The sequence below is a fragment of the Vipera berus genome (genome assembly GCF_964194415.1).
Source record: "Vipera berus genome assembly, chromosome: 2".
In the NCBI taxonomy this organism is placed as follows: Eukaryota; Metazoa; Chordata; class Lepidosauria; order Squamata; family Viperidae; genus Vipera; species Vipera berus.
In genome coordinates, this window is record NC_138203.1 from 109,954,763 (window position 1) to 109,971,222 (window position 16,460).

The 16,460-nt window shown below is 43.8% G+C and overlaps 2 protein-coding genes across 2 annotated transcripts in view; one reads left to right on the forward strand and one right to left on the reverse strand.

Annotated features, from left to right (window-relative positions):
* ALG5 (ALG5 dolichyl-phosphate beta-glucosyltransferase) overlaps window positions 1-3,287 on the reverse strand; it is a 49,413-nt gene extending 46,126 nt beyond the window's left edge. Inside the window, exon 1 of the mRNA XM_081318455.1 lies at window positions 3,149-3,287. Within this exon, the coding sequence (XP_081174581.1) occupies window positions 3,149-3,211 (63 nt within the window). The 5' untranslated portion in view covers window positions 3,212-3,287. The remainder of the gene's footprint in view (window positions 1-3,148) is intronic.
* Window positions 3,288-3,533: 246 nt separating this feature from the next.
* The window catches only part of EXOSC8 (exosome component 8), a 49,023-nt gene continuing 36,096 nt past the window's right edge, over window positions 3,534-16,460 (forward strand). Inside the window, exons 1-4 of the mRNA XM_081315769.1 lie at window positions 3,534-3,825; window positions 4,232-4,444; window positions 8,003-8,039; window positions 15,686-15,749. Coding sequence (XP_081171895.1) covers window positions 4,416-4,444; window positions 8,003-8,039; window positions 15,686-15,749 — 130 coding nt within the window. The 5' untranslated portion in view covers window positions 3,534-3,825; window positions 4,232-4,415. The remainder of the gene's footprint in view (window positions 3,826-4,231; window positions 4,445-8,002; window positions 8,040-15,685; window positions 15,750-16,460) is intronic.

A 16,460-nucleotide genomic window follows, 5' to 3' on the forward strand; every position in this document is an offset into this window, starting at 1 on the left:
TTCGAAATCCTGCCTGTACTTCTGGTAGTTCTCGATCCACATACTGCTGGAGTCTAGCTTGTAGAATTTTAAGCATAACTTTACTAGCATGAGAAATGAGTGCAATGGTGCGATAGTTTGAACATTCTTTGGCACTGCCTTTCTTTGGAATTGGAATGTACACTGATCTTTTCCAATCCTGTGGCCACTGTTGAGTTTTCCAAATTTGCTGGCAAATTGAGTGTAGCACTTTTACTGCATCGTCTTTTAAGATTTTGAATAGCTCAGCTGGAATACTGTCACCTCCACTAGCTTTGTTGTTGCTCAGCTTTTGTAAGGCCCACTTCACTTCACATTCTAGGATGTCTGGCTCGAGGTCAGTGACCACCTCATTGTGATTATCAGGGACGTTAAGCTCATTCTTGTATAGTTCTTCTGTGTAATTTTTCCACCTCTTCTTAATCTCTTCTGCCTCTGTTAGGTCCCTGCCATTTTGGTCCTTTATCATGCCCATTTTTGCATTGAACGTTCCCTTCATCTCTCCAATTTTCTTGAAAAGATCTCTGGTCCTCCCTATTCTATTGTTTTCTTCTATTTCTTTGCATTGTTCATTTAAGAAGACATTCTTATCTCTTCTAGCTATTCTTTGGAATTCTGCATTTAATTGGGCATATCTTTCTTTTTCTCCCTTGCCTTTCGCTTCCCTCCTTTCCTCAGCTATTTGCAAAGCTTCCTCAGACAGCCATTTTGCTTTCTTGCATTTCTTTTTCTTTGGGATGGTTTTGGTTGCTACCTCTTGTACAATGTTGCGAACCTCTGTCCATAGTTCTTCAGGCACTCTGTCTATCAGATCTAATTCCTTAAATCTATTTGTCACCTCTACTGTATATTCAACAGGGATATGATTTAATTCATACCTGACTGGCCTAGCGCTTTTCCCTACTTTCTTTAATTTAAGCCTAAACTTTGCAACAAGAAGCTCATGGTCTGAGCCACAGTCAGCTCCTGGTCTTGTTTTTACTGACTGTATAGAGCTTCTCCATCTTAGCATATAGTCAATCTGATTTCTGTGTTGACCGTCTGGTGATGTCCATCTGTAGAGCCGTCTCTTGGGTTGTTGGAAAAGAGTGTTTGCTATGACCATCGTATTCTCTTGACAAAATTCTATCAGCCTGTGCCCTGCTTCATTTTGTATTCCAAGGCCAAACTTGCCTGTTATTCCGGTTATCTTTTGGCTTCCTACTTTAGCATTCCAATCCCCCATGATGATAAGGACATCATTTTTTGGTGTTAGTTCTATAAGGTGCTGTAGAGCTTCATAGAACCGGTCAATTTCATCCTCTTCAGCACCGGTGGTTGGGGCATAGACTTGGACTACTGTGATATTGAATGGTTTGCCTTGGATTCGAACTGAGATCATTCTGTCATTTTGAGGATTGTATCCTAGTATTGCTTTTCCTACTTTTTTATTGACTATGAAGGCTACTCCATTTCTTCTGAGGGATTCTTGCCCGCAGTAGTATACCTGATAGTCATCTGAATTAAATTCAACCATTCCTGTCCATTTTAGTTCGCTGATACCTAAGATGTCGATGTTTAGTCTTGTCATCTCTTGTTTGACCACGTCCAGCTTTCCTTGATTCATGGATCTTACATTCCAGGTTCCTATTGAGAAAAAATCTTTACAGCATCGGACTTTCCTTTCACCACCAGACATATCCACGGCTGAGCATCCTTTCGGCTTTGGCCCAGTCGCTTCATTCTTTCTGGCGCTACTAGTACTAGCCCTCTGCTCTTCCCCAGTAGCATATTGGACGCCTTCCGACCTGAGGGGCTCATCTTCCAGCATCATATCGTTTTGCCTTTTGGTACTGTCCATAGGGTTTTCATGGCAAAGATACTGGAGTGGTTTGCCATTTCCTTCTCCAGTGGATCACGTTTTGTCAGAACTCTCTGCTATGACCTTTCCGTCTTGGGTGGCCCTGCACGGCATAGCTCATAGCTTCATTGAATTACGCAAGCCCCTTCGCCACGACAAGGCAGTAATCCATGAAGGGGAGTTACATGTTATGGCTTAGTAAATAGTTATGACAAAAAAAGTGACCGGGACTAAAAGTGATACCCTGAGGATTTTATAGAGAAAATAAATGAGGACTGAAGCACAAAACAAAACATATGAAGAGAATATGTGGATTGAGAGGAAGCTAAATTATGATGCTGATAAGCTCCTAAAAAGAGAGATGAGTTTAAAGAACAAAAGGCAATATATAAATTGCATAAATACAACAGGATCATTTGCAAAGGTAAATGAACACATAAGAATACTGAATAGTGTTGATATGAATTAGATTAAGTTATATTTGTTTTTCTTTTGTCCCATGGTTTTAATTTTGTTTGGTTTATTTTTTTCTGCACTTTGCACAATTGGTATTGATGTATAAACACATTAGCATTTAAACAAAAGGTACTCCCACTAAAATGGGTTTTAGTTTCTAATTTAAGAAATGCTGAGATCTATTCCTTTAAAAAAATACTTCAAATTTCTGAATAAAAACTGTCCAAGTCAGCAGCCCAGCCTTCTCTGATAAGGTAGTAAGAACATCTCAAAGAGCAGCATGCACCAGAAAGACATTGTTCTAAAAAACCCAGAAGTGATTAAAATAATTTCAGGGAAGCTATAATGTGAAGAAAGATGAATTCATATGAACTGCAAAATCTCAGAAAAGGTGCACAACTAAACGTGGAAACTCACTCACACCCACTCAACCCGAATGTCAATTTAATTGTAGTCAGAGGCATGTGCATTCACACATTTTTCTTATCATCTGATATTACTCAAGTTTTACACTGCAATTTTATTTTTATATTTATAAACCGCCTGAAGCCTCTGAGGAATGAGACGGAGAACTGCTTATTCCTCAATCTAGGAAGGACGCATTGCATCCATTCTGAGGCATTTTTGTTAAATTTGCTGATATAAAATTGAACCTCGGATGTAATGAAACCCCTACGCCAAATTTTCCTGAAATGTCAGGAAAATGACAGGAAAAACATGTCTGGGGCCCGAGATAGTAAAAAAGCAGAGCCCACTAGGAGGAAGAGTTTGCCATTCTGCCTTCATTCTCTTGGCCCCCGCAATGCTTTAGGGCCAGTCCTGATCCCTTCTCACCAGAGCCAGCCCTGCAGTCGCTAATATCACGATCCCTTCGACCAGCCACCCCAGTTCCATCATCAGCTACTTTAGCACTTCGCTTTTTCGCTTAGACGCCTCAGTCAGCCAGCATTCGGAGCGATTTATCGAAAGAGACACGAAAGCGGAAGGAAAGAATGATGAGGACGAGAAAGGCTGAGCTTCCGGTGTATGGAGCAGCCTATTGGCTCAGATGATTAGACATTTATTTATTTATTTAGGAAGACTGCAACTAAAATATCTTTTTTGAGGTTCACGGAGATAAACACATTCATGTCGTGTGAAAAACACAAGGGGTTATTAAAAATATGGTCATAGTAAAAGAGAGCCTAAAGCTCCGTAGTCATGTGAGCGTAGATTACCTGCAAAAGTCGTGGGTGCTCCGTAAACTGGAGGCTTTTAAGAAGAGAATGGACAGCCACTTACTTGTCTGAAATGGTGTAGGGTCTCCTGCTTGAGCAGGGGGATGGATTAGAAGACCTCCATGGTCCCTTCCAACTCTCTTATTCTATGTTCTATGCATTGAAGTTAGTCTGAGTGGGTACCGATACGGCAATGAAGATATTTGGCAGCAATCTTTGAACAGTTTTGTATTGGAGAAGCTGTTTTGTATACACTTTTGTATTCTGAAGCTCATCGTCGGTTCGTTTTCTAAGGTACAAAATTAATTGTGAACCTATTTTCAAACTACCTTAAGTCTGGTCGTAAAAGACCAATAACTAATGAGTAGCGGTTTTATTTGCACTGGCAGGGCATTTTTAAACTGTTTAAGTCAGAACTAGAAAATCGCTAATGTGAAAGAAGACAGGTGTAGACAAACCACGTTTCCTTCGAATCGATTCGTGATTTGACATTACGGGTCCTCTGCATAATAATCTTAGCAACAATCATGGATAGCTTTTCATCCAAGAGATCATTCTCCAAGTATTATAAAATTAATTTTAGTATTACCCATAACTATGGAGAAATCCTGTATTTCTTTACTAATGTGTATAAGGAAAACTAAGACTTTCGTAATATTGAGTTCAGAAAATTAGGCAAACTATTTTTTTTAACCTCTAGCTACCAGTACCATTTGGGAGACTCCGAGACCGCTCTTTGGTTTTTGCCGAAACTGCCGACAACGTGCAAATCTCACCTTTTCCTAGTTTTAGTTACATCGCAGACTCGATTTAGTAGCGCCTTCCGCAACTGGATTGTTTACAGTCTCTCTCAGTTGCTAAACGAAGAAACCAGTGAAGTGACGATGACGACGACCATAACGGCCGCGTTCAGGTAAATGTTTATTTCCCGCCGATCGGGGAGCGCGGAGTGTTTCCCCTCGTGCCCAAACCGTTTCTCGTTCGGAGGGTCTTGGGCGCCCGCGCTCGCGTCTAGGTGTTCTCGCAACTCGCGATCAGACATTTCGGTTTCAGGAAGTTCTAGTCTTGCTTAAAGTTCTATCAAATTTGAACGCATTATAATGGTGCCTTCATTAAGTTCTCCCTTGCTTCTTACTGTTAAAAGGGGAGAAAGGTGTAGTTTTCTTCACCAGGAAACGATCTCCAGAAACCCTTTCTCCTATTGTACAGAATCGTTATTGCCCTCTACTGACAGTTTCCCCTTTGTGGGAATGTGTATTTTTGAATTACACCCTCAGCCTGCTGTATTCACTAAGTTTAGAACACATTCAAACTGGCAGAATTTATGCATTCCTGCAGTAGTGAAAGAGGACCAGTAAAAAAGAATAAGAAATTGGCTTAATTAAATTGCCTTTTTTTGAGAGGGTGCTATTTAAGAATGTCCCCTGATCTTTAACCAAAACCTGTGCGTGCATTTTCTTGTTTCACTGAATCTAACCGTTCTTTGGGGCAATTGAAAATCAAATAAAGCAATATAACAGTAATCTTAAAGACTAGTGTTGAAAAACTTGTTACTTCACAGGTGAATAGGTACATGTTTTAACTTTTCTAAAAAGAAAACATTTTGGAAAGCTAGATGAATTTCCCCTAGCAAGAGGGGTCCAGGGGCAACACCTTTTAGGAGCCCTTACTTTTTGTTACTTTTGCCTTGAATCTTTCTGATTTGGTGGACTGATGATGCTATGTTTCCAAATAGCTAGGGAGGGGAAAAATGGAACCCTGTGGTACCCTGCCCTGCTAAGAGAATCTAAGTCATTGTACAAGGAATAAAAATTCAACTCCAAGGGTGTTGGAAAACAAAACAAGTTTTATTAAAGCTTTTGCAAAAGCTGGTGGAACTCTTGGTAATGGGAAATTCCAGAGTCCACACTTGAATCAATTTTTGCATAGGTTTTTATACCCTGTCCTGTGCATCATGTTACATTCTTCCAAAGTGAGCCCAGTTGATAGGCCCACCAGGTCACATGCTTTCCGACTGCCTAGCAATCATTACAATTACCAAACCCTCCAATTATTAGACCAAAAAGCCCTCTTTTGTTCCTCTCTTATCTTCAATCCCTTTTCTATGGCATGATTTGTAACATCCTGCTAACTAAGGGTATAGCCTTATCTACAAGGTGAGCTGATACCCAAACTGGATAATTGCAATTATAAAAGATTTATGTCTTCCCTTGTTTATCTATAAGAATTCCTGCTTTGCATCTAGAAGCTATGTGTGTATCAGATAAAAACAACAACAACAATAAAGTTTTGTCTTAGGCCCAGTACTCTTCAACTTCATAAATTATCCAGATGAGAGGAAAGAAGAGGAACTCATAAAATTTGCAGACAACATCAAGTTGGAGAGAATAGCTAACACTTTAGAAGACAGACCTAAGATTCAAAATGACCTTGACAGGCTTAACTGGGCCCTGTCCAACAATATGCAGTTCAGTGGTAAGAAAAGTAAAATCCTATGCTAGGCAAGAAAAAGTACAGATGTAGAAAAGGCAGTACCTGTCTCAATAGTAATAACTGAGAGGGATCTAGGTGTCCTAGTGGACAACCACTTAAATGTGAGCTAGCAGTGTGCTGCAGCTGCCAAATAGGTGGAAACTTATTAAAGAGAGAACTACGGTGAAATTTCCGGATGTTTTCCAGCAGAGACTGGACAGCCATTTGTCTGGAATGGTATAATTCAAAAAAGGGAAAAAATTGATCCAGGAAACTACAGACCTATCAGCCTGACCTCAATACCTGGGAAGATTCTGGAAAAGATAATCAAACAACAAATCAGCTAACACCTTGATGCAAACAAAGTCATCACTAAAAGTCAACATGGGTTTGCCAAAAACAGATCATGCCAGTCAAACCTTATTGCATTCTTTGACCAAGTGACAAAATTAGTGGACCAGAGGAATGCTGTAGATATAATTTACTTGGACTTCAGTAAGGCATTTGATAAAGTAGATCACAACCTACTACTTGATAAGATAGAAAAATGTGGGTTAGACAGCATCACCACCAGATGGATTCATAGCTGGCTGACAGGCCGTACTCAGCGTGTGGTCCTCAATGGAACTGCATCTACATGGAAGGAAGTGTGTAGTGGGGTGCCCCAGGGCTCTGTTCTGGGCCCAGTGCTCTTCAACATCTTCATTAACGATTTGGATGAGGGGATAGATGGGGAACTCATCAAATTTGCAGACGACACCAAGCTGGCAGGAATAGCCAATACTCCAGAAGATAGGCTTAAAATACAGGAGGATCTGGACAGACTCGAACACTGGGCGCTATCTAACAAAATGAAATTCAATGGTGAAAAAAGTAAGGTTCTACATTTAGGCAGGAAAAATCAAATGCACATAGTATAGGTGGTACCTTGCTCAATAGTAGTAACTGTGAGAGGGATCTCGGAGTCCTAGTAGACAATCACTTCAATATGAGCCAGCAGTGTGCTGCAGCTGCCAAAAAAGCCAACACAGTGCTAGGCTGCATTAACAGAGGGATAGAATCAAGATCAAGTGATGTACTAATATCACTTTACAATGCTTTGGTAAGGCCACACCTGGAATACTGCATCCAGTTTTGGTCACCATGATGTAAAAAAGATGTCGAGACTCTAGAAAGGGTACAGAGAAGAGCAACAAAGATGATTGGGGGACTGGAGGCTAAAACATATAGGGAACGGTTGCTGGAATTGGGTATGTGTAGTTTAACGAAGAGAAGAGTGAGGGGTGACATGATAGCAGTGTTCCAATATCTCAGGGGCTGCCACAAAGAAGAGGGAGTCAAGCTATTCTCCAAAGCACCTGAAAGCAGGACAAGAAGCAATGGATGGAAACTAGTCAAGGAGAGAAGCAACCTAGAACTAAGGAGAAACTTCCTGACAGTTAGAACAATTAACCAGTGTCTGAAATGGTATAGGGTTTTCTGCCTGAGCAGGGGGTTGGACTAGATGACCTCCAAGGTCCCTTCCAACTTCTTCTTCTTCTTCTTCTTCTTCTTCTTCTTCTTCTTCTTCTTCTTCTTCTTCTTCTTCTTCTTCTTCTTCTTCTTCTTCTTCTTCTTCTTCTTCTTCTTCTTCTTCTTCTTCTTCTTCTTCTTCTCCTTCTTCTTCTTCTTCTTCTTCTTGTTATTATTATTTTGGTCATATAAAGTGGTTTTGACTGCTCTTCTGACCCACCCAGTTGTACTAGGTTTTAATGGCTCCAGTGGGCAAAGGTTGAGAGAATAGTTAGCCTAATAGCCACAAACATCTTATTTGCTTCCTTTGGAATGCAGTAATTGCTATTAATCCTACAAATCCTAATCAGATGGCATCCCCATAAACAGTTTCTGCTGCTTTGGAAATTCAAAATTGCTATCCAGTTGGGAATGTTATTTTATCCTAAAACGTTAACTTGATTTGTCTATTTCTAAAATATTTTATTTAAATTTCTATTTGTTTTAGAACTGTAGAACCTTTGGAATATTACAGAAGATTCTTAGTGAGTACAAAATGTATATATCTGTATATATTAAATATGTTTTTGAAATCTGCTACTTGTATGGCCATATCTGGAGGCTCTCATCTCTTGCTGCATAAAAGCAGAATGCATTAAAAATATCTATTACAAGATTTCAGTGGAACACGTTCACATTGTAGAGATGCTGCCAGATCCACACTGTCACTAAAGTGGCCCTGGTACCATAGAGTGTCTTTTAATAGCTGTGACTGATTTATCAGCTGCAACCATCTCTCTGAAGAGGCAGCTTTGGAACACTTATTCATGAACTGTAACTTCCCAGTTAGATTACTGTGATTCAGAAATGCACTTAGTTCAAAGTAGAGTAACTAGGCTACTCACTAGGGCTGGCTGATAAAAAAATTATGTCAGTTCTTCACCATCTGTACTGACCCCTAGCCCATTTCCTTCCCCTGGCTTTGACTTTCAATGGCTTAAGACTAGGTTATCTGAACAATTACATTCTCCTATATGTACCATGTTTCCCTGAAAATTAGATCTAGCCTGAAAATAAGCCCTAGCCTGATTTTTTACATGCGCACCTAATATGTTTATGTTTATGTTTGTTTATGTTTTATTTGATTTCTATACCGCCCTTCTCCCTAGGGACTCAGGGCGGTTCACAGGGCATATATAAATAACGGTACAAAAGTTAAAAAGAAATTAAATCAATACCCAGTTAAAAACAATAATACAATACTAAAAACACCAAATTTAAAACCCATAATCCCCCATCAGGCCAGACCAGCTAATTCGAATAAGTGAGTCTTCAACCCGCGACGGAAGGTTCGGAGGTCTGATGCCATCCGGAGCTCCACCGGCAGTTGGTTCCATAATGCTGGAGCGCCCACAGAGAAGGCCCTCCCCCTGGGGGCCACCAGTCGGCATTCCCTGACCGGAGGCACCCTGAGGAGGCCCTCTCTGTGGGCACGTACTGGGCGGAGGGAAGTTGACGCCGGCAGCAGGTGGTCCCTGAGGTAACCCGGACCCATGCCATGTAAGGACTTGAAGATCATAACCAAGACCTTGAACCTCACCCGGAAGACAACTGGTAGCCAATGCAGCTCGCGGAGCAAAGGTGTAACATGGGAGTACCGGGAAACTCCCAAGACAACTCTCGCGGCTGCATTCTGTACCAGTTGGAGCCTCCGAGTGGTCTTCAAGGGAAGCCCCATGTAGAGAGCATTACAGTAGTCAAGGCGAGAGGTCACGAGCGCATGAGTGACCGTACACAAGGCATCCTGGTCCAGATAGGCGAAAGCCCCCCTAGTCACGGCCACTATATGATCTTCCAGGGTAAGCCGTGAATCTAGGAGGACTCCCAAGTTGCGAGCCCTATCCACGGGGGGGGTAAGAGCTCACCCCCCATAGAAAGAGATGGAACATTTTGAATGTCCCGGGATGCCGGAATGTACAGCCACTCAGTCTTGTCAGGGTTGAGTTGAAGTCTGTTCCTCCCCATCCAGACCCGAACCGCCTCCAGGCAACGGGACATCACAGCGAGGGCATCACTGGGGTGGTTTGGGGTCGAAAAGAAAAGTTGGGTATCATCGGCATATTGATGATACCCAACTCCAAAACCACGAATGATCTCACCCAGCGGTTTCATGTAGATGTTGAACAGGAGAGGCGAGAGAACCGACCCCTGAGGAACTCCACAAACGAGAGACCTAGGGGCCGATCTCTGCCCCCCTGCCAACACCGACTGCGAGCGTCCCAGGAGATAGGAGGAGAACCACTGAAGAACTGTGCCTCCCACTCCCAATCCCCTGAGACGCCGCAGCAAGATACCATGGTCGATGGTATCGAAAGCCGCCGAGAGGTCTAATAGGACTAGGACAGAGGAATATCCCCTATCCCGAGCCCTCCAGAGATCATTCACCAGCGCGACCAATGCCGTCTCCGTGCTGTACCCGGGCCTGAAACCCGATTGGTAGGGGTCCAAATAATCCGCTTCATCCAGGACCAGAGGGAGCTGATGCGCCACCACACTCTCGACAACCTTCGCAAGAAAGCGAAGGTTGGAGACTGGACGAAAGTTGTTCAATACAGCTGGGTCCAAGGCAGGCTTCTTGAGGAGAGGTCTCACCACCGCCTCCTTCAAGACGGTGGGGAAATAACCCTCACTCAAGGAAGCAGATATAACCGCCTGGAGCCAGCCTCGTGTCCTCTCCCTAGCTGCATAAACCAGCCAGGAAGGGCACGGGTCCAACAAACATGTGGAGGAGCTCAGCCTCCCCATAATCCTGTCCACTTCATCAGGGGTCACAGAATCAAACTCTTCCCAGGTAACATTGACAAGACCACTCGTGTCCTGATCGCCAGACTCTGCCCAGTTGGAGTCCAAACCGGTCCGAATCCGAGCGATTTTATCCGACAGATGTTGACTAAATTCCTCGGCACGACCCTGCAAGGGATCCTCCCTCACCTCCTGATTAAGAAGTGAGCGAGTCACCCTAAACAGGGCGGCCGGGCGATTATCTGCGGACGCGATGAGGGTAGAGAAGTAGTTACACCTCGCCACCCTCATCGCTGCGAGATAAGACCTAATGTAGGTTCTTAACCGCAACCGGTCGGGTTCGGATCGGCTAGACCTCCAACAGCTCTCTAGGCCCCGTTTCCGACGCTTCATCTCCCGGAGCTCCGCGGAGAACCATGGAGCTCGCTGGGATCTGCGCCGGGTCAGGGGCCGCAAGGGTACAACCCGGTCAAGTGCCTCAGTGGCTGCCCTTTCCCAGGCTTCCACTAAGTCATCCGCCGAGCTGTGAGCAATGGAGGCAGGTGGGGACCCCAGCGCCGCTTGGAATCTATCAGGATCCATTAAGCGTCTGGGGCGGTACCATCTAATTGGCTCCGTACCCCCACGGCGGGGGGTGGCAAAACGGAAGACCAGCCGCAGGAGATGATGATCGGTCCATGACAGGGGCATAATAAATGGAGAGCCCCCACCAAGATCATCCAACCACCGTCTAGATAAAAAAATCAGGTCAAGGGTGTGACCTCCCTCATGAGTTGGTTCAGAAATTACTTGCGTCAGGTCCATGGCCGTCATGGAAGCCATGAACTCCCGAGCTAGCTCAGATGAACCTCCCAGGGATGGTAGATTGAAGTCTCCCAAAACTATAAGTTTGGGAAACTCAACCACCAACCCCGAGAGGATATCGAGCAGCTCGGGCAGGGCTGCCACTGTGCGACTAGGCGAAATGTACACCAGCAGCAAGCCCAACTGCGCCCCAGAACCAAATCTCACAAAGAGAGACTCACACCCGACTATCTGAGAAACGGTGGTCTCCCGCGGACATAAGGTCTCCCTAATAGTAACCGCCACTCCCCCACCCCTACCATGAGCTCGTAGCCGGTGTAGCACCCGGAAGCCTGGTGGGCAGAGGTCAACCAAAGGGACCCCACCCTCTGGGCCCAACCAAGTCTCCGTGATGCAAGCCAGGTCCGCATGCTCACCCTCAACTAAATCCCTAACGAGGGGAGCTTTGTTGACCACGGACCTGGCATTCAGATACACCAGCCGGAGCTCAGGAGGCTGCACATCCTCGCTCCCGGGACCTCGGGGAAGAAGCAGAGGGTCGGAGCGCCTCACCGCTTGCAAGTAGCGGAGATGGCCCTCCTGGTAGCGATACGGCCCCCTGTCTATCCGCCTGCTGCCATTCCCCGTCGTGGGAATTGGTAATCCCACGACCCGCTCGTGAGCTCCGGAGACAACGACACCCTGTTCTCCCGCCGCGCGGTCAGACCCAAGTCTGGCCTGAGCCATAGTTGATTTGCCACCCCCCATAGCCAGACAACCCTACTCCTAAAATAAGCTCTAGTTAAGAGCCTGTCCACTCTGTCCCACTGTATGGTTTCTTGCTGCTGCAACAGGGCAGGAGATCTCATGTCATACTGGTGCCGTCACGAGGTGAGGCGAGGCAGATGGAGTGAAGCTGCCCCACGTGCGCTGCACCTGTGCACCTCGGCCCCCACAGCCAGGCCAACACGTCCTGCTACCTGCCTCACCTCACTTTGTAGTACAGAGTGGGAGGCTGGCCATGCAGGCTTCTGCCCTGCCTCACCTCGTGGCGGTGGCAACGTCTCCCCTCTGCGCTGCTTTGAAGTTCCGTCTTGGCCTCCCCAAGCAGACCCATCATCAGAAAGGCCCAGGGAAGAAGGGGCTCCCCAGACACCCTCAGCTCCCCAATGCAGTACCCCGGTTTCTGCAACCTGCGCCTCCTACATCCCTGGGCCAGGCAGGTGCTCACTTTCCTGTGAAGTCCTTGAGGGTCTCCTCTGTGCCCCCTCCCCACGGCACCAGTAGCAGCAGCAACAGCAGCATCCCTTCTTTGCCCCCCTTCCCAGACTGCCTCCCCCCAAGCACCGTTCGTTCCTAGTCCAGGCACTGAGGCAGGTCCTACCCAGCAGGTGAACCAATGAGCCCCGGCCTTCTCGAAACCATCCCGGTGTGTCTTCTGGCTGGGCAGTGGGCGAAGGTTGAGCTTGGGAGGCAGTGGCGTGGCTTGGCCCAGTAACAACAGCAACAGCAGAGTCCCCTCTGGATGACCCCTCCAGTGCCAGCTGCACGCTATTTAAACCTAAGCACTCAGACCGGAACCTTGGTGGGCTTAAAGGAGACGGGCGCTGTATCATCCTTGCAGCTCCGAGGGGGAAGTGGCAGTGGCAGCAGAATGCTCCGCTCGTCGCCTGCCCTGCCCTGTTGTGGCCGTCCAAGCTCGATCTTTGCCTGCTGCCCAAGATTTTCATGAAAATAGCAAAATGATTCGCTCTGTTTCCAAGAGCCCCATAGACGCCGAAACACTTTTTGCCTGGACAGAAAACTAATGGAGACTGGAAGCTTCATCTGTTTGCAGAAAGAAAGAGTGTGGCAGTTGGGGGGAGGTGGCGGGGGAGGGTTGCGCTGCCCGGTCCTTCGGCTTCCTCCTCCTGTCCATGCTGCTCTTCTCTTTGCCTGAAGGCACATTCTGCTGGCACTGCCCTTGCCTCCCAAGCGTCTGCTCTGGGAAGTCCTGTAAGCAGTTGTGGCCGCGGGCAAGCAGACGGTGGGATGGAGTGGGTGGGCAGCCACAAATTAAGACTTCCCCGAAAATAAGCTCCAGTGGTCTTTTGTTCCCCCCAAAAATGTAAGACCCGGTCTTATTTTCAGAGAAACATGGGTACCTATCTGGGCCTTGAGCAAATATTTTATAGTAACTGTCCAGAGAGCTGCAGTTATTGGGTAGTTTAAATTTTTAATAAATAAAATAGTTTTATCTTATTTTATTTATAATTTTGGCTCCCATATTGCCTATGTGTATATGGCCAAGGAACATCCTTGTCAGTCTGGTTACTAGAAAGCATTAGCAGATTTAACAGCCTTTCCTTGGGAGCCTATGGCTTCAGTGTTCTCCACATATTTCTGCACCCTTGAAGAGCTCCATGTTTGTGCTGCTGAAATTCACTGGTAAACTCCTAAGTCTTAATTTCCTGCTATTTTCAAGGGAAATAATAAAAAAAACTTGAAACGCTTATCAAAATGTTTCCAATTCTCCAAATGTGGAAAAGATAGATTAAAAATCCTATATAGGTAGTCCTCGACTTACAACAGCTCATTTAGTGACCATTTGACATTACAATAGCACTGAAAAAAGTGACATATGACTTGTTTTCACACTTATGACCCCATGATCACGTAATCAAAATTCAGATGCTTGGCAACTGAATCATATTTATGACGGTTGCAGTGTCCCAGGGTTATGTGATCACCTTTTGAAACCTTCTGACAAACATTGTCAATGGGGAAGCGAGATTCACTTAAAAACCATGTTCCTAACTTAACACCTGCATTGATTGACTTAACAACTGTGACAAGAAAGGTTGTAAAATGGGGCAAAATTCACATAACAAATGTCTCACTTTGCAACAGAAATGTTCGGCTAAATTGTGGTCATAAGTTGAGGAGTACCTACTGTATATTGTATCTGCAAATGACATTATAATGATATAGTAGTCCTCAAACTATGATTGTGATTGAGCCAAAATTTTGGTTGGTAAGTGAGACAGTTAAGTGAGTTTTGCCCCATTTTACGACTTTTATTGCCACAGTTGTTAAGTTAATCACTACAGTTGTTAAGATGCTGCAATGGTTGTAAATGCGAAAAACAATCATGTCACTCTTTTTAGTCCCTACCTTCGAACAGTCACTAGCCAAATGGTTGTAATTCAAGGACTATCTGTATACGTTATGACTTAGCAGCCCCAGCAACAAAAATTTAAAAACAAAATAAAATGACATTCCTACCATGTTTCGTAGTTGGGAAGGATTTCTTTGTTTTTGTTCTCTTCTAATATGTTTCTCATTAATGCCAAAAAAAATTTAATTTTGATCTGATATGTCCACAGACATTGTTCCAATAGCCTGTTAGATCATCCAGATGGTCTTGTGAAAACTTGAGAGAAGAGCTGTCCTTCTAGAACAGCGGTCCCCAACCTTTTGGGCACCAGGGACTGGTTCCATGGAGAGAAGTTTTTCCATGGCCCAGAGGGGGCATGGTTTCGCATGCTGGCTGCATCCCGAGGATGGAGCTTTGGTTGTTTGCGTGGCCCAGTTTCCGGCATGCTGCGGCCTGGTGCCAGTCTATGGACCAGAGGTTGGGGACCCCTGTTCTAGAAAACAGTGATATCCATGGTCGTCCCCATGGACAATTACTCTTGTTTAGTGTTTTCCTTATGTTGGATAGTCTAACATTGTCATTGGACAATTCAAAACATAATTGCCAATTCCTTGCTATTATCCTGTGATTCCCTGCGATGTTCCAGATATTATATGTATAACTTGTTCTTGGAGTGATTTTTGTTGGATACCTGGAAAATGTTGTTACATTTTTTATGTTTTCCTGCCAGGAAATTGATGGAAGCTGATATTTTTAACAATAGTTTCATAATCCCATTGCGAATGTTGAAAACTTCTTTTCTGAGATCTGCAGAGAATTTTAAGTCATTTTCATTAAAGCAGATTCTGATGGTAGCAGTTGAAGTGTGTATTTTAATAGAGAAAGTGCTCCTCAGATTCAACTTCATTATCAACCCATTGATTGGAATATGTCTGAATTAATCCCCTTAACAGGCCTCATTATCCTAGGGATTTGTGTTATTTGTGCCAATAAGACAAAGCATAGCATATTGTTGTTTGTTTAAATAGAATCATTGTCATTTAAAAGATGAATCTCTGAAGACAGGGTCACAGCACTGTAAGATGATTTTCTCATCATTATAAAGTGGGTGGATCATGGAGGAAGAACAGGATCTGGTATGACTAGAATAAAGCAAGATGTATTAAGGATTTTCCCAGTTCCCACAGTCTTTTAATGGGTATTTTCATAATTGTCCTCAATAAACACAAAAAAGTTTTCCTGTCAAAAGTTTTAGCATTGAAAATTCAATTTTTGGTTATCAGTGACTGACTTATTTAGCAGGTCTATTTAAATCTGTGTATTTTTGAGTGCAAATAATTACACTTTTGTTTTTAGATCATTCATATCATACCAGTTTGCTTATCAAATGCTGATTTTTTAAAACTCAAGTTCATGTACTGTAAGCTAAATAAGATTAATCATGTATGCCTGATTGGGTGATCCTTATAGAAAGAAAATTGTCGGCCTGATGGAAGGGACCTTGGTGAATTTAGGACCACAACTATCAACATAGGTAAATGCTTTACTATTGAACAACTATCCTTGCTTATAGTATTCCAAATTAATTGTGAGATACTCTAGTCTCCAGTATGTAGTTGGGAGTTTGTTTTGAGAAATAATGGAAAGAATCACATAGAGAACATAGTCTGATTAAGTAAGGATATGAAACAAGACTAATCGCTATGGTCATATGTTGAAATGATTCATATTAATCACAACATCTAATCACAACTAATTTTTCCCATATTTACAACAGATTACTAATGTATATAATTTGAAAGTCAATACATTTGTGTGTGTGTTTATCTGCTAGCAGAAGAATGTAAACAGAAATTGGTACATCCCACATCATCTTTTCCTTTCCAGTCCCCCAAAAGACTCCTAGAATGGTGAATATCTTGCTGAATTGAGCAGTCAGTGATGGAACGAGCTGTTCATGGAAAGTTAGATACATTTTATGTTCCACTCATAAAATATATCTTTTATTGATATTCCATGAACATACTATTCCTCTTCCATTTTCTGCAGTGGTGAGAGAAATTATGTGAATCTTATAGAACTATTTGTAATCCTGTTGTATTGTACTCTCTGAATGTGATTAGAGCTTCACATAAATCCTATTAATCAATAAAAAAGTTTCTCACAAAACAACATCTACAGTAGTGTTTTATATCATGCTAGTATACTAAGCCATCATTGACTGCTTTGTTGGAAAATGTATGTG